Source organism: Pomacea canaliculata, linkage group LG3 (assembly GCF_003073045.1).
Source record: "Pomacea canaliculata isolate SZHN2017 linkage group LG3, ASM307304v1, whole genome shotgun sequence".
Taxonomy (NCBI): Eukaryota; Metazoa; Mollusca; class Gastropoda; order Architaenioglossa; family Ampullariidae; genus Pomacea; species Pomacea canaliculata.
Genome location: NC_037592.1, coordinates 42,446,633 through 42,465,624, shown reverse-complemented (window position 1 = coordinate 42,465,624; position 18,992 = coordinate 42,446,633). Strand labels below are relative to the sequence as shown.

At 47.5% G+C, this 18,992-nt stretch overlaps 1 protein-coding gene across 2 annotated transcripts in view; it reads right to left on the bottom strand.

The window, feature by feature from the left end:
• LOC112558539 (neurogenic protein mastermind-like) overlaps nt 1-18,089 on the bottom strand; it is a 29,606-nt gene extending 11,517 nt beyond the window's left edge. The window contains exon 1 of one of the 2 annotated variants that reach the window (XM_025229035.1): nt 16,563-18,089. In XM_025229035.1, the coding sequence (XP_025084820.1) occupies nt 16,563-16,838 (276 nt within the window). In that variant the 5' untranslated portion in view covers nt 16,839-18,089. The remainder of the gene's footprint in view (nt 1-16,562) is intronic. The other variant, XM_025229034.1, reaches the window with a different exon arrangement.
• Between the last annotated feature and the right edge of the window lie 903 nt (nt 18,090-18,992).

The window sequence follows — 18,992 nt, the reverse complement described above, 5'->3', positions numbered from 1 at the left end:
AGTCAACTGTCAAACACTACAACAGCGTGAATAGCTACTACTACTACTACCACAAAACAGCAAGCTAGGGTTCACTAGCCACTACCCTGCCATAAAATAGTAGACTGGGGTCAACGCTGACCCCTGAAACAGAAGGTGAACTCCACCCCACGGTTCCTCTATCGGCTCATCTACGCCAGGACTAGTCACGCATGGCGTTCGTGTAGCCAAACTACTCGACACGTGTAGTGTTGATGTCGAGCTCATCATCTGACAGGTTAAAAAGTAGTCCCGAGGTCTAGCTCATCATCTAACAGGTTAAAAAGTAGTCCCGAGGTCTAGCTCATCATCTAACAGGCTGACAACCTGTTCAGAAATGGAGGGAGCCACGTACGGTAAGAAAGTAAAGGGGGGGGGAGATGTCACCGCCAAGCGACTCTCCTCCCCTCTCCCTCCTATGCTCCGGGGTTGTTACAATAATCGAGCAGTCTACACCAAACTACTCATGTCGACTTTGGTGAGGATGGCACAATGAGGGTTAATGAGGATCGGACATCGCTGCCAGTAGCAATGGCCGCCGCTACACATCGCTCCACGCCGCTGGAGTTACAAGATGGCGCGACTGGTGACGTGGTGCTGACTGCATGCAGCAGTCTCGGGTATAGGTGGACGGCTACACATACACACCTAGCTTTTAGTCCACTATGTACATCACCAGGCTATGTAACACACTAACACATCATGCCACCACGCTATGTAACACACTACACAACACCACCACCACGCTATGTAACACACTACACACACACCACCACCACGCTATGTAACACTCTGACCCACTACGCTACTTACCACACTGCACTACGTCACTAAACAGCCACAACGCTATGTAACTGTCTACGTTAACACAGCGCTAACATCCTACACTAACACAACATTCCGGAAGGCTGTGTAGCACTCGACGTCACCAATACGTCACACGTCAGTGTGACCCCCTACAAGAGCCCACGCTACCCCACTACACGCCCAATGACAGCAGGCCGTTGAAGCAGATGAAGACAAAGGCAAACGACGATAAATAACGACAGAGCAAGGAGTTACAGGACTGCTGACTAGCGGCGCACACAGGTCAGAGTTGTCTGTCCTTGCACTCCCCCCTCCCCTACAAGCGACAGAACACGTGACGACGTGTAACAACACATACTAGACTGTAGCATGTTACAGTACACACGTGTGACAGTAGACAAACACGAAATGTAATGACGTGTAGTCACAAGTGTGTTACAGTGGCAAGGGTCATGTGATCATCAGTGTCATCTTAGTGTCACCATGTCGTCATCACCTGCGCACAAACATGACAGTGTCAAGGGTCATGTGATCAAGTGTCTACATCACCGTGTGATCAGGGTCAGGCAGGGTGTGTGTAGCCCACTACAGCTCAGTCCGCAGGATGAATGAAATTCCTGGGTCCTCCTGACACCTGACACACGAGTGACGCACGCACGACCACGACAGGCTTCGCAAAGGTGTGAGGCAGCAGGCTGTCACACAGCAGTCTTGACACACTGGTGTGTCACACGTTGTTTGTGTCATTCTGTCACACAGCAGTCTTGACACACTAGTAAGTGACACGTTGTTTGTGTCATTCTGTCACACAGCAGTCTTTACACACTGGAGTGTGACACGTTGTTTGTGTCATTCTGTGTCACACAGCAAGTCTTTACACACTGGAGTGTGACGTGTTGTGTCACACAACAACTGCTGGTGACCAATCATTGCCCCCCTCTGTTAGGACACGTGATTAGCTTCTGCACGTCTAGAGGCTGCTAAGGCGGGTCACTGACCTCGTGATTAGACACGTGACACCACTGGCAGACCCATGTTGACAGTGACACTGGTCTTTGTTCATGTTACAGATCAAATACTGATGTCCGAATGTCAGCAGTGTGATATGCTGGACACTGCCAGGAGTGTGTCATGCTGGACTCTGTCAGCAGTGTGTCATACTGGACTGTCAGCAGTGTCATACTGGACACTGTCAGCGGTGTGCATGAGCATGAAATGTAAACCTGTGACTGCCTGCCTGACCTCTGTAAGACACTGCAAGACACGTGACATGACCTACATTGCCAGATTTACGCGGCAACCTGAAACGTCAGTTATGTCAGCCATGACCCCAGTGATGTTTGCCTAGAGTGCCCTCCAATCTGAAAATGTCGGAAGGTATCACGTGACATACGCTGACAGACATGTTGGACACGACAGCAAGGGTCAGGTGTGTCCTACCGCGTGTCGGACGATACAAGTACAACAAGCAGGTGTGTGTGTGAGAGTGTGTGTGTGTGTCTGTGTGTATGTGTGTCTGAGTGTGTGTGTGAGTGTATGTGCCTGTGTGTGTGACAGCTTAGCTGCTTCACTCATGACGTAGCCTAACGTGACGTTTGACGTGACGTACATGTCACAATTAACGATCGTCAATGGATCAGCTTCCTCACTCAATGAGGCCCCTGACAGAAGGCTACAAAACCATTTTTTTTTACAAAAAACCCTCTCCTGTAGGGACCTGCGAACTCTCCTGTAGGGACCCAGGAGGCGCGTGTCCACCTTTCTCTGCCGCTACATATCATCGTGACATCGCACGGCACGTCACTAGAGTGACATGAAGCTGTAGTGTCACCGTCACGTCACAGTGTGTCCAGTAATGCACTGTCTCTAGCACTAGAACAGTCATAGCAACGGCAACGTTACACCATCAGAAGTAGCAGACACTTCTGTATATACGTCACTCGTCTAAGTGCTGTCCGTTCAGCATTACATCGCACTACATCGCTGACGTCAGTACAACACTACATCGCTGACGTCATTACATCGCTCGTTACTACACGTAGCGTGTGTGTGTGTGTGGGGAGTGAAGGCGGTGTTGTCGGTGTAGATGTTTGTTGTAAGTAACGCGTAGATCACGTGGCTGTTGTTGTACGCACGCTAACTTAATGACGTGTACAAAGGACCGTTAAGGTCACACCAGGTGAGAGGGTCACGTGGGAGGGGTGAAGGTGAGACCGTGATCAGCAAGATGTTGTGTTGTTGACGACGCGTTGACGTGGTCAAGCCCCGGGCGACAACGTGGCCACCCGCCCACCTGCACCAACATCAACACCAACATCAACACCAACACCAACACCAACACCCCGAGTGCCAGATGCGAGGTGGCGCGCTGCACGCACACATGCTACTAGCACCCACAGCACGCTGGCTGGCTGCCTGGCTGGCTACACATCGCCTAGTAGCAGACAAACCACGCTGTTGATAAATGTCGCGCTTCCTGTATCTCATCTCAGGGGCCAGCCCCACACCCTCCCCTTCCCCCTCCCACGTCCGCCCGTCCACACAGTCGCTCGTCGTCCGTCGCTGCTGCTTGGCAGCCGTACTTGCCGCGGCCCTCACTCACACACGCACAGACACACAAACACACATACACACACACACGCAAACACGACACAGACACACACACACACACACACACACAAACACGCACAGACACACACACAAACACGCACACACGAGGCAGCATGCCGCATGCCTACCTCACATCCGGTGGCTGACGTCAGGTCCAGCCGCCAGTCTGACGCTCCTCCCACTCGCTACTCGTACGTGTGTGTGTGGAGCGCGCTCACAACTTTATCCACAGCAAAGTCAAAGGTCACACTCGTGGTGTAACTACTCGCTGACAAGTGACGGAGAGAGGAGTGTAGGGGGAGGGGAGTGTAGGGACGTCAGTGTGACTACTCGCTGACAAGTGACGTGGGTGTAGTGCGGTCAGTGTGACGTACAGCCTGTAACCAACTGTGCAATGAACGGAAGCAGTGGCGCGTGACTACAGCTGCACCGACTGACCAGCCCTGTCCTCGTGCTGCGCGTGGCTGTGCGGCGCTACAAACAGCAAATGGCAGGAGGACAGAACATTGCAAGTGCACTGGACAGTCCCATCCTCCAGCGCACCAAGCTGTACACGTGCAAGCCGTGGCCAGTGCCAGTGCTGTGGGCAGCTTCTGTAACCCTGACCTTAACCGTTTAGATGCGGTGTGAAGAAAGAGGGGGAGGCTAAAACAAACGTGTCCCTCCCCCAACAACAGACGTTTGACATCGGTAGACTCCAGCAAGGCTCCAAGACATCTCTGCCACAGAAGTCTTAAGGACAGGAGCAGACAGTCGTGTGGATGGTCACCAAGAGCAGCAAAACCCCATGGACTACGACTACCGTGGCTACAACGACCGTCTGTACACAGTGTGGACCAGCTGACCATCCACAACCGCCGCCTGTCCGCCAAACACTGCTGCGGCCCTGCGCCACGGCGGCGCCAACATCTGGCCTGGACAACGATCCGTCTCCTGGCTAAAACCTCTCGTCGCTAATGGTGCTGCGACTGGCTGAAAGGAGGGCCTGTCATCATGACACCTGTACAGGTCACGGGTGCAGACTGCATGCTGCAGGATGACGTGTCCACTCAGTCGTGTCCACTCAGTCGTGCTGGTGAAGTGTCCGACTTGTTGCAGAGACCGCCATCACTTGCCTCCAGCAAGCATGCTTGGCCACCTTGGATGCCGTGCTCATGTCAACCGACTTCCCACCCAAAGACTGCCAAGATGGCCCGGGTGTTTCAGTGCTGGCAGCAGGAGTATCTGACCATATCTCAACAAGACTCTAGTCACACTTCTTCAGTCTACGCGAGAAACATTCTCAGAAAATGGCGGCCACAGGTTTCTGGCAGGGTCAAAGTACACACACACAGTTTGTGACCTTTTCACAGAGGGAGGCAGTGGAGCGTGGGGTTATATCTTGCAGCAGAATTGGTTCTCCTAAGTTCTTCTCACACTTGATTGCAAAATGATGAAATTCAAATACAACACAACATGAGCATCCACTTCTTGTGCTTGCTTTCTTTCTGCTAGGTATTTTGTATCTGGCCATTGTGTAAGAAATGCAAGTCAGAGAATGCATAGATGCTCCACCTTTCTTTATGAATAAACCAGAATGTGTGTGTGGTTAGCACTCAGGGTTATGCAGAGCACACAGTTTCTTCAATCCTGATAAAACGGCAGAGATCCTCCTTTTATCTATGGTGCTAAACTGTTTGGTTTGCTCTGGAACATCCTTAGTGTTTTGTCTTCATAAGAGTTTCAAACATATTTTTTAAATCTATGGAAAGCAATTTTTGCATTACAGTGATACCTCGGTTCTCGAACGCCTTGACTTTCGACCAAATCGGTATTCGACCAGGAAATACGAGAAAATTTTGTCTTGAAAAAAATTTGCTCGAACACCGAACGTCCGAGTTGAGCCGAATGGCGTTCATTTCGGCCCAGCGGCCGCTTGCGTCATCAGTGTGAGTGCAGAGAGAGAGAGAGTCACGTTTTGTGGAGAGAGTCATGAAATGTGTGCAAAATGGGCAGTTTTTGTTGACAACATCACCCTGATAAAGTGGTACCAAATAGAGCAGTTATAATGACAATGTTATGTCCACTTTCCAAAACATTTTGCAAAGGAGAAAAAAACAGCAAACAATTGACAAATTCTTCCGTAAAGAAATCCGACAAGCAACTGCAGAGCAAGATTCTGATTCTCCTCAGCAAAAGATACAGAGAACAGAAACACCCGAAGAGCAGTTACCCTCCGTTTTTATTGAAGAGGACTCCCCTTCAAACAATAACCATCCCCTTCCCTCCTCCCTCCACATTATTCCCTCCTGCCATAAAGTTTGGTACAGGTACAGTAAATGAAACACAATTTACTGTACTGTACTGTACATTTTATTTATTTTTGTTTTGTTTTAATAAATACACTTTTATTATTTCTTGTTGAGACTCATGTTTCTACATACTATATACAAATTAGGCAGTAAATAGGCATTTTCTGGGGCCTGGAACGAATTAATCCAGTTTTTATATCCTATAGGTTTCATTGCTTCGGTTCTCGAACAATTTGGTTCTCGACCGTCCTCCCGGAACGAATTATGTTCGAGAACCGAGGTATCACTGTATATAGAAAAGATTGTGTGTGTGAGACAGAGAGCAGCAGCACCGCAAGGTATACACCCCCTTCACCAGGAACACTACTCCCATGATGACCACTTCTCTTTCCAATCCTTCCCAGCTGCCCTTTGACCTTTAATCTGTTCCCAGAACACAATGAGCGCTGACAGCCTGTCAGAAGATACATCACCGGGTAACTTGCCAGTATAAAATACAACTGCCACAGTCAATGCAGCTTACAACAGTTTCTCCTCACTCACTGAAAGTAACATATCTAAGAAAACCGTACAGTTTACAATCAGTTTATCGTAAACTTTACAATTATCACTGTTCTTCTAAACTTCCGGGCTACGGCCTGTTAACATAGGTTACACCTACATTAATCTCTGAATTTTGCATCCTTGCACAAATTTATAATTACATGATCTCAATCAACTGGTCCTCTGTATTTGGATGGACACTCTTCCTGAGGTCTGACCTGAAATGCTGAAAGTCAACAGTAGCAACTGTTCCTCGCACTGCTCAGGTAGTGTAAGCTGTAGAGTAGTCAGTATGCATATTTGCACTGTGTGCTCAATAGTGAAGTATGATGTTACAGGCATGCAACTACTACAAGCCACAAGGCATTACAAAACAGGAGCACACAGACCATTCAAAGCTAACATCTCTCCAAGTATAAAGGTCAAGCCCCACAGTCCATTCAAAGCTAACATCTCTCAGTTCACAGGTCATGTCCCCTACCCAAGTCAGCCTTAAGACCAGCGAAGTGTGTACCACAGTTCCATGCAGGGTAGCAATGTTTGTTAATAATACACGTGGTATAAATACGTACAATGTGTGACACTTCTATAGCAACCAACAAACAGTTCACCCTGAGAGTGAACAGATCTGCAGTAACTTGAACTAAGAAAACGATTGTCCAACTCTGCACATATCACTCAGATAATCATAACTTTTTAGTGATTGTTTGAACGCTGATGATAACTTTTTAGGTAACGTCTGTTAATGTTTTCAGCAACATTTATAATGATAGCAATGACAGCTCCAAAGGACTTTTCAACAAACGTCGATGATGATAATGATAACATTTTGTCAGCTTCTAGTAAACGTTATAATAATGATGGCGGCTCGTGATGATTTTCTCCAACATATTTTTACTCCATAACACCAACATGGTAACAGGATGCTAATGATATTTAATATTTGGTGCATTTCTCTCGTTATTTAAAAGTTCAACCAGTGTTATAGGATACAAATGGCTGATACCTGCCCTGTCAGTATTTCACAAGCAACAGGTACTTTGCAGCTTCAGCTACCAACACACAGCACTGCCTCATCACAGCATACTACCAACACACAGCATACTACCAACACACAGCATACTACCAACACACAGCATACTACCAACACACAGCACACAGCACTGCCTCATCACAGCATACTGCCAACACACAGCATACTACCAACACACAGCACACAGCACTGCCTCATCACAGCATACTGCCAACACACTGCGTACCACCAACACACAGCACACAGTACACAGCACGTGTCTCATCACAGCATACTACATGTACCAACACACAACATACTACCAACACACAGCACTGCCTCATCACAACATACTACCAACACACTGCGTACTACCAACACACAGCACGTGCCTCTTCACACACACACAGCACAAGCGATGACGTCACTTAGCCAGCACAGGTGGCTGCGCGCGCATTCCTGCTGACCTTGCACGTGGCGACCTCCGCCAGGCAACCTGGAGTCGTGCACATTCATGCACACTTGCACCTGCACACCTCACGACAACAGACTGCTCTTAGCCTTCCCTGTCTTCATGCGCTCTGTGTGTGAGTGTGAACACATGGTTACAAAGCATCACACAGTCCACTCACTCACCTTCCCTGTCTTCACATGCTGTGTGAGTGTGAACACATGGTTACAAAGCATCACACAGTCCACTCACTCACCTTCCTGTCTTCACATGCTGTGTCTGAGTGCACACACTTAGATACAAAGCATCACACAGTCCACTGTACTGACCACACTACAGAAGTCCATTCTAGCGACTTTCTTACTTGCTAACATGTCGGTTTACATGACAAGATGGCAAGCTAACATACAGTGCCAATGCCACTCTTATTTACATTGGGAGACCACCGTCCTTTCTCGAAAGTGTAACTGGCTCGACTTTTAGATTTTTATCGGGTTCAAACAGTGTTAAAAGAAGTTTCATCATATTCCACAAAAAAGAAAGAATACCGCCACAAGACAGTTATTCACTGAACACCCTAGAGCTGCATTTAAGATATGACTGTAAGCTTTCCCAGAGTTACAGATATGACTTGTTAAGTAAAAGGTTCTTTTGAAACACAAAATTTGAGTGGAAACAATTCAGACCATGGGTGTCTATCATTTAACCCTAATCCATGGATGGATGTCTGTCATCTAACTCTAACCCATGGATGTCTGTCATTTGAGCCCAGCTTGCAACTTCACTTGCCTTTCCTTCACTTCTAGTCCGGAAATGCTACTCCGACCATCTTGAGAGAAGAAAAGTAGAACTCAGTTTTACTGTGCTTTCAAAGAAAAACATGGTAATGCCACCAATAACACTACTTTAAACTAAAAACAGAGTCGCTACCCACTGTATTAATCTCAATATGAATCGACAAAGATGTCTATGTAGACATAAATATAAAGATGATATAGAGGCGATTATTCTGAAAGCCAAGTCAACAACTTGCCAGTTAGACCCAATACCCACAAGCCTTCTTCCTTAGTGCTTGGATATTTTACTTCCATTACATTGTCATTGTTAGCTTGTCACCGAGGTGTTTTCCCATCTTTGTTTAGCGATTCCCCGATGAAGCCACTACATAAGAAATCCACGCTTGATGTCAATGTGTTGAACAGTCATCAACCAATTTTCAACTTGTCTTTTCTCTCAAAGATCACAGAGAAAGTAGTTTTGAGACAGCTCTGGCGTGTCACTGGAGCACCAGCTCATCCCCCATGTCAGTCAGCATACAGACCTTTTCACAGAACTGAAACTACTTTAATCAAAGTGAACACCGACATGTTATCTGCCCTTGACAATAGTGATGATGTTTCTGCCTTAACTCTACAGGACCTGTCTGCTGCATTTGACACCATGGACCACTCTCTGCTCCTTCATAGACTACACACCCTCTACAGGATTTCTGGACCTGCACTAGCGGGGTTCAACTCCTGTCTCACTGATAGGACGCAGACTGTTTTCGTTGATGGTCACACATCTCGCCCTGCTCCACTTTCTTGTGGCGGCCCTCAAGGCTCAGTACTTGGCCCACTTCTGTTTGTTCTGTATATGAAGCTACTTTCATCTTGCATCCACTCTCACAACGTTTCTCATCAATCACATGCTGATGATACACAGCTGTACTGCTCCACTCCACCGCCGTAGTCTCACTCTGCTACCAGCGCCATAGAAGTCTGTATTCATGAAGTCAAAGACTGGATGGTGACAAACAAACTGAAACTCAACGATGATAACACGGAAGCCCTCCTACTTTGAGAAGAAGACATCCATCTTCACTTGCTTGTCCACCAAGTCACAGTCACATCAAGGTGGGCAAAACCAGCATCACCTTTGCATCCTCCATCAGGAATCTGGGATTTACTGTCACTGCAGACATGACTCTTGCTAAACAAACGACAGCTGTCTGTCAGTCTGTTTATTATGAACTATGCAAGATCAGTGCCATCCGTCACTTTCTGTCTACATGCATTAGCAACACTCTTGTCTGTGCATTTGTTCTATCCACACTTGATATCCAACTCCCTGCTAGCTGGCTGCCCTGTATACATTCTTCACAAACTCCAGAAAGTACACAACTCTGCTGCACGTCTGGTACTTAGAGCTAGAAAACGGGACGATGCCACCCCTTTCCTTCGTTTTCTACACTGACTTCCCATCCATTCTGGCATCCAGTACAAACTGTCCGTGCTGTGTTTTAATTTCTTTTGCTGGCACCTGCCCTGATTATTTCTCTGAACTGCTCTTCCCTTATGTCCCAGCTAGACAGCTCCACTCCTCGTCTGATGATTGTCTCCTTACTCTTCCTGTCACCACAACAACAACAGATGGCCACAAGATTTTTGGTTATTATGCAGTGAAACAGTGGAACTCTCTCCCTTTCCATACCCGCCACCTACCACTATTGAGTCCTTTACACGTGCACTGAAAATGCGCCTCTTACGTAAGCATTACTCCTAACAACCTTTCCCATAATGCTAGTCCTTGTTCACACCCTTTTGCAATATCATGTTACTCTCTGTTCTTGTTCTTGGTATTTGGTTCCTCTTTGTGTTTTCTGTATTTGATTTTATTCTTCAATTAGTACAGTTGTTTAATCTTTTATAGTTCATATTTTATTTGTTTGTTTTCCTGTCACTCGCATGCTGTCCATGTTTCGTTCTTGTTCTTAAGCACTAAGAGCTTGCTCCTTAGGTGTGTTAGTATGCGCTTTGCAAATTGTGCATTTATTATTACGACAGTATTATAAATATTACTATAATAAATAAATGATATTTATATATAAAGTTAGGCAACTGTAATAATCTGTATAAAAATGAACAATGGTGTATAAAGCTAAGCCATTGCATTGTCTCAATCCAGATGACATTAATGAGCTACTACTAGCATGAAAGACAATGAGTTTCAATATTTATACCTATTTATGTACAAAGCAGCCCATCAGTGACACACCATTTTAATAAGTATTTTTTAAACATTTGAGTGATGTGATTTTTAATACAGTTTTTTACTTCCTTGAGCTCAATTCAAATGAAAGATAATAACTATATGGAATGGATAGCTCATTGTGAAATCGTGAAAGTAGGTCACGAAGCAGAAAGTTTAAATAAATATAATAAAATGCAAAACAATGAAATATAGCCGCTGTACTAATCTCAATATACAAAGAGTGTAGCTAAAGTACAGCCACCTGCAGTATCTGGGATATATAAGCCACAGACACACAAATGCACACAAATGTGTAGGTGGCATGATGACTACTACTACACTCATCAGGAAGGTCTGCATTAGCTACCGGTCCCTGTTAAGCCTGCCCCATCACCATGCAGCCTGCCCCTTAAGACACAGCAGCAAAAACAGCTCAGTGCACACCCATGCTGCCTGCCCCACTTGCTGCCAACACTGTGCCCCGCACAGCCTAGCAGCGCTGCTTATTAATGTGGGTTAGATTAAGAATCCCTGCAATAGATTGTGATAACGCAACTCTGTGAATTAATTATATAAATATTACATGATAACAGCAAGCACACCCTAACCACTGAAAGCTAGAATTGCCTGGGTACCGAATCTGGAGCACGACGGCTTCATGACATCTCATTAAGCGCTACTTTGTGAGGGGAAGGCATACCTTGGGTACAGAATCTGCAGCATTGGGACCATGATGCCTTATTAAGGGCTACCTACTTTTCTTTAAAGGGGTGGGCATACCTTCATGTCCAATATTATGAAATGAGAAAAACATGCCTAGTCTACCACTTGCTTAACAGCACAGACATACCTCAACAACACCTCAATAGACCGAGCAGGGAGACGGACCCTAAAGCACTGAACAATCAACAATATGACCCTACCTTGGCCAAGAAATACACACAACACTATCCATGCTGAGAAATAAATAGCTCCCAATCTAAACACACGAAGATATATAGATAATAAAGCCCTATCCCTGGCTGAGATATAAACCATATAACCCTAGCCTTGACTGGGATATGATACAGTACTACAGGTGAATGGAATAACATAGCTCTCATAGATGTAAATAACATTACATATGAATACAAATATAGCCTTTACTCTGACTGAGACACAGATGGTGTAGCATCTTCACTAGCTCTAGCTGTGACTGAGAAATAGATAACATTACATGTGAATCTAATAACGCAGCCCGAACTCTGATGGCTAACAAAGCCCTAACTGTAACACCAACTACGACATAATTTATATATCACTCTGACTGACATAAATAATATAGCACCAACCCTGACTCATGAATAATCAACATTATGCTCCATGCAGATGGAATAGTATAGCCCAAACCCGGCTAACTGTAATAAAATATAGATGTGAGATGCCTATAACAGTACCCTACACGTGAATGAAACCCTAAAACTTCTTTGCAAGCACTCCATGACTACCCATGGCTATCATAAAAATTATAAGTACACTGTACTCCATGACAACAACAGAAGTGCTGGAAAAGATTGTTCTTACTTAGTATTTATTAAATAGTGCTGCACGATCAATATACACTTGGCTAACAGTACCTACGTGTGTCTCCTGAATCATCTGTAGTTGCTGGCAAGAATTTTAAGAATAGAGTTTGTGACTAGTTTGCTTTCCAACTATTGCACAGAACTGAGCAAGTATTTCTGCATCGTGTTAGTGTTGAGCAACCTCAAAGAAATGTTGAGGATGCAATCATTTCAGGAAATGATTTTGACTGACTGTAATGTCCAGATTACCCTAACCCTGACTGTAATTTCCAAATAACTCTAAGCCTCAGTTTGCACGAGTGCATCATGTTTCCCTTGTTCTGTACAGATACTGACTGAGCAAAAACATACAGAAACTTCTTTTTTCTCTCAAGGGCAAACTTTCAAAACTAAATATTTCTAACTGTGGATCCTTCTACCAGTGTGATCACTGCAGGACAACTCTCAAACACAGCACCCATGTCCTCTTTCTCTCTCACCACAATAACATCTCTGAATTGTAGTCACCGTGTTGACAGCTGTTCTTTTTTAGAAGAATGTAAACAGTGAAAAAAAAAATGTGCATGAGCAGTCGCTAACTGAACTACATATTTTCTACTCATCCTACTTGGCGGTGGGGGAAAGTGTTTCTAGCACTTTCAGCAGGTCCTCATGTCATGGAAGTACACAGATATTTATCTGAGAACTAAAATAAGTACTCAAATATAAATCAGCTGGTCCTTGCGTCATGGAAGAATTCTAATATAAGCACAGTGGAACCTTGATTATCTGGTCTTCAGTTAACTGTGCATTTGGTTATCCGGGATCGCCCAACAAAACTGCTAGACATCACAAGGCTGCCAAGATTTTGCCGCCAAGAATGAATTCCAACTACAGGAATGTACGCTACGTGTGTCACAGCTTAAGTTTTCTTTCTTGAGCAGAAAGTGGATTTAAATTTTGGTGACATCCGAACATTTTGCAAACTTCGCTCATCAATAAAATTGAATTGTTGTAAGAGCACAAAACAGTTTCACAAACACAATAAAGGTAAGAATTTCACTGTACAACACCTATCCTAGCATTTGCACATTTTTAGAATTATTTTTGATTATCTGGATGATGGGTGCCAGTCACTTAAACCAGATAACTAAGGTCTCCTGTACTATAATACAAATCTAAAACTACATCAGTTCTTAACATGCTCCTGACACGCCAAACCTCTGTCTGAAATGTTCAGCTAAAACACAGTCCAATGCAAAAAAGTATCCTAGAGCAGAGATTATCAACCTTTTTTGCGACTGTACCCTCAAAGGGTGAAAGTATATCTGCAGGTACCCCTCACGTGTAAGTTCGTGCATGAAAATACTTATTTTCATAATGGCGAAGTGCTTATTTATGTCGCTGCGTGCTCCCTGCATAACCCTAAGGGTACACCTACCAACGGTTGAGAATTGCGGTCATAGAAGGATGTGTGTGTGGCAGACTCAGGGATATGGTGAGAAGTGTGCTTTTCTTCTTTATGCATGTGTGTGTGTGAGACAGAAGGACATGGTGAAATTGTGTGTGAATTGTGAATGTGTGAGGCAGACAGAGGAACACAGTGAGAAGTGTGTGTGTGTGTTTTGAGTCTGAGATAGACAGAATGTCATGGTGAGAAGTGTGTGCGAGGCAGACGGACACAGTGAGATGGCCACAATAAGGACAGGTAAGAAGCTCACTGTACAAAGGGCGAGGGAGGGGGCAGCTAACAAAATCCTTCCCATTCTAAGGTCAAGGCCTTGTGGCACTGGCCATGAGAGGGTCACAAGTCAGTTGGCACCACAGCGGCCACTACAGCTGCAGGCAGTTGCATACCAGTTGTAACAGCTCAGGGTGCTGCGATCTTTGTATACTGCGAGCGCCAGGCGTGCTGGCCAGGTTATAGCCACCTATACACTGACAGGTGAGTGAGGTTGTAGCCACTGATAGCTTGCCAGGTGTGCACTAGCGAGGCCTGCATTGTGCCACGCGTTTTGTCCTCTCTGTGTGTGTTGTTTTTTAACAGGGCAGAGGGGTTGGGACCGCTGAAAGTCCTGATGTGCGGGCAAATGGTAACCGCATTCAGTATTATGGAGGATGAAAGGGGAGGGGGTTGCACTAAGTGCACCTTGGCTAAGGACCAAAGAAAAATACAATCATATACGCGTGCGCACACACAAGTACACACTGACACTGTGGTCCGAGTCGTCCTCACTCCTGCCGGCCAGGATAAGGAGGATAAGGGTGCGGGTGAAATTATCCCTGTAGTCTCAAAGCCACGGACCTTTGACAAGTGGTCGGAGGGACCAGCGGTCTCCGGGAACAAGGCAAAGTTTAAAGGTCAGCGGGTGTCAAGGGGGCAGGCAAGCCAGCAAGTCAGAGAAAGACATCGACGGGCTGACAGAAATGTCGGGGGGCAGGGGAGGGACGTGGGGTTTGAGGCCAAGGACTGACACGTCACAAAAGTCAGGTAAATGGGGGGATGTATCACGTGGACACCACGGCCCCCTCCCTAACCACCTGCCCGATAGGTGGCAGTCGGGTGGCAGCCCGCCCATGCGTGTCGTGCTTGTCCGCGCTACAGCCACACACCACGTGTGATGGCTTCACCTACACCAAAACCATGGGATAGTCACCAGGGCTCGCTGAGCGAAATGTTCAGGAATACTACAAGATACTTGAAGCTAATTCCGTCTACCAACTGTAAGGACTCGGCCAACAGTGCATGCATTGTTGATTCCACATCTTATCTTAATGACAGCTAACAGTCGCCCACCTACAGATGTCAGCTACAGGCAACCAACCAACCCCTGTACTAGCTGCTGATGCAAAAACGAGTCTCCTGTTTGCCATATTTCAGATTACATTTTCTTCATTCTTAACCCATCCCCTAGTTATCAACTGCTGCAACAAAGGGTCATATTTCAAAAGGAGTCAATTTGTCATTTTGGGTTACATTTTTAAAAATTCTTAATCCTTTTATAATGCTGACTGATGTAACTCTTTGAGGACACATACACAGACAAGGCATTTTTCCCTCAGTCCCTACCCCTCCCCCCATCTACCCTATTGAATCAAAGTAATATACAGTGGAACCTCGGCTAACAACCACAATCTGTTCGGAAAAGTTGGTTGGTACCCAAAATGTTCGGCATCCGAAACAATTTTCAACATAGGAAATAGTTTTAAATGGTTCCCAGCCCCTGTTGACTCTCTAATATCTGAAAGTTACAGATTATATAGCAGCAATTGTCCCTGAGGTTTTCTTCTGCAAATCTTCCGGGTTTTGTAGCAAGCAACAACTTTTCTACTTCTTCCATTATTTGAGGCCTCTGCTTTGTTACAGTACTCACTCCTTTCGAAATATTAGCTTCTTTTAGTCGAGATTGTTGCCTTCAATATGGTGTATTTGGCGGTGATATCCAACACATGCAATCCTCCTTCATACTTTGAAATCATTTCCTTGGTCTGAGATGATGGTTGGTCATGTGTGGGTCACGTGGCTGTTCGGCATCTGGTGCAAATTTTAAACGAAACGTTTGGTTGTTATTTGAAATGTTCACTATCCAAGGTGTTCGCTAGCCGAGGTTCCACTTTATCCAAGAGAAAATAATTGCGGATAATCTCGCATAAAGTTTTGTTCTCAGAAGTCAAGAAATGAAGCTGTTGTGTAGATGGCAAACAATCTTGAAGCACTTCATGCAAGATGTGAGCTGTAGACAGGTATGGTACAGTAACAAAGCAGTGCCACAAGCTCCTAGCCACCCTGTCCAGCACCCTCACACCCGCTACTTGCTTCGTGTTTCCACTGATAGCTCATGTTAGACCATTTGACAGAAAGCTTGTACAAACAGGTGTGTCTGTGTGCATGCATGTGTATGTATTTATGCCTGCCTACATTTCTGGCAGCTTGATATCAGCGGAACGGTTTATCCGAGTGACCACGAGAAAATGTACAGTAATGTATATGTGTGTATATATTCTTTACGTAGATGTCCTCAGACAGTAGTCAATAGATTTCTCGTCTCTACCCATTTAACTCGCCTTAAATCTTGTGGGAGTTCACTTCTACGCATGAAGCCCTCACTTCTGGCAGAACGTGCGACTCCTAGTCCCTCCCACACCGACCACTGGGTACACACTACGAGCACACACGCGTACAATCGTTATAAACATTATTATCACCGTCTGACCGCTCAACAGCTCCGCCCTCACCACCACCACCACCACCATCACGAACTGTCTCCACTCACCGTGACCAGGTTGCGATGTTCTGTCTGGGAGCTGGAGGCGGCTGCTCCTGTCCCAGAGGTGTCCTTGACCTTAGAATGCTTGGCGGCTTTCTTGGCCTTGTTCTCCAGCCACCGCTGGTGCAGGTGCTGACTGTCCTGTCTCTGCTGCTCGAACAGTCCCAGGCGACTGGAGTCAAAGCGCCGACCCGCCTGCAGGTGGTGGCATCGATACTGCTCTATGCGTCGGCGAAGTCTGTCGACCACGTCTCGGCGTTTGGGGGCCAGAAAATCCCCCATGCTACGAGTCGCCCAACTGCCCTCGGGGCGCTGCCACCTCCGTCTGGTGTCGCGGCCTTCGCTCTCAGGCCCAGCTCGCCCAAGTCTGGCATCGAGAGCGATTGTCTCTCGGACCACTTGACGGTCCAACTCCAACTTTGGGAAACCTCAGTTTGCACGAAACACTGCAAGCTCTCGATGGCGCATCCACTTACACCTCGTTTCGCTTTCTCAACAAAAAAAACAAACAAAACAAAAACTATCCACAAAGCGTGAACTCTGCCCTGAACTTTTCGTTGTTGTTGTTCAAGTAGCAACTGGAGTCGACGTCGAGCGGTCCCAAGGGAGAACACCGTGCACAGCTTGCCCAGATGACAAGAGTTATCCTGTAGCGGCCGCCGTGGTGGTGCAAAGCTCTTCCTCCTCTGGCGGGCTGCACGTCGACGACACAGGGCCGGCGGCCACTGCGGCCCGACACGACAATGGCATGGTGGTGTGGCTGTTGTCCACTCTCTGGCCGGCCCCCTCGTCTACTCACATGTTCGCCGTGCGCCGCTTAGTGGCTGGGCCCCCGGGCGGAGTTCAGCGCGAGGCTACACGTGTACTTCTCGTGCCGAGCATCGACACACAACACGATCGTTACCCACTGGGTCCAACGCAAGGCAAGCTGCACACACGCGGGCTCGCGCCGAGTACAAAGTCAGCTGAGAGAAAGGTGCTGGGCGCGCTGGCCAAGTTTTTGAGCGCCGCACGACACACTCCAAACACACACCCCCCTCCACCACCACTTGGCCTGGCGGTCAACACGGCCACCCCCTCCTTGCACCGGCCTGCACTTCGCAGCCCTCGCCTCCACTGCCGCCCCGCACTCGGCCCTCGGCTATCCACAGATTCCGCAAATAAATCGCAAAATTAAACATCCTTCTCTCTCTCTTGTCTCGCGGTGTCTTGCGCTGATTTTGCCTGAAGCCCCGGGTTAGGAGGAGAAGGTGACTTGTTGTCTACTCGCCTGCGTCCCTCCCCCCAACAACTCGTGTTGGTCGAGCGCCGCTTGCTGTGCACGAAGCTCAACTTGCGTGAGTGTGTGTGTGTCCCACTTTCTTCAAGATCGAGATGAGCGAAGGTTGAAGATTTGTCTACACACTATGGCAGGCCACTCGCTTAACGGCCCCCCCCTACACGACACACAGGCGCTTGTTCTTGTCTCGCCTTCTCACCGCCACCACCGCCGCCACAACGCTGTGTGTGCGCAGGCGCCGGCCACTTCACGGCGCACGCACACTCATGTCGGGCTGGTCCATCAGGCGCGGCCCAGGAGGGGCGTCAGCTCTGCACGGCTGTGTGGCACAAGCGCAGGACGGGCCCAAGACGAGTCGGGGGGAGGCGAGGCCAGGGGAGGGCGAGGGAGGGAGGGGAGGTGAGCGATGATAACGCGGCAGGCGAGGCGCTAGACGAGGGGCAAGTCCTGCCACCGCCGCCTGTCACTAAACAAGCCGAGCGGCGGGACTCGAACAAAGAAGCCGCGCAAAGCCCAGTGATGCGCCACACACTAACCGCCAGATTATCTCCACGCTCGTGAACCTCGCGTCCTCTCATCGCCGCTCGTTAGCAACCAGATGTCCACACCTCACGTGGCACTCGCCTGTGTCCATCGCCTTGTCTCGGTCCTCAAACGATGATCTGTGTGCACATCGCCAGATGACTGGACGGTCAGGACACGAGCAAGTGTGCAAAGTCTCGCATCACGTGTCGCTCGCGCCCTCGTGTGTTGTGTGTTGTTATTCGTGGCGCTCGGCGACCCCGGGGGTTACCGCCACCCACCCGCCAGCCTCCGGAGGGCCGAGGTCTCTTTGTACGGGGGGTGGGGGGTGGGGCTGTGGGCGGTTGCGACCGGTCAGCCTACAGACAGCAAACATCAAGATGCGGGCGACTGGAGGGTCAGCCTTGTGCCTGACCTTTCCACTCCGCGTGTCCGGCCAGTCTGTCCAGTGGACGGCCATCAGTCTCCTCCACGATTGTCCCTCCCAAACTCTGACCGGAGCTTTAGTTCACTCGTCAGGCGCGTCCTCGCTGAGTGGATACTGAGCTGAGCAGCATTTAGTCCCGAGGTAGCAGTCACAGTGAAAACAAGTCATTGTGCAAGCCACACAATCAACTCGTAATAGAGTTTTATAA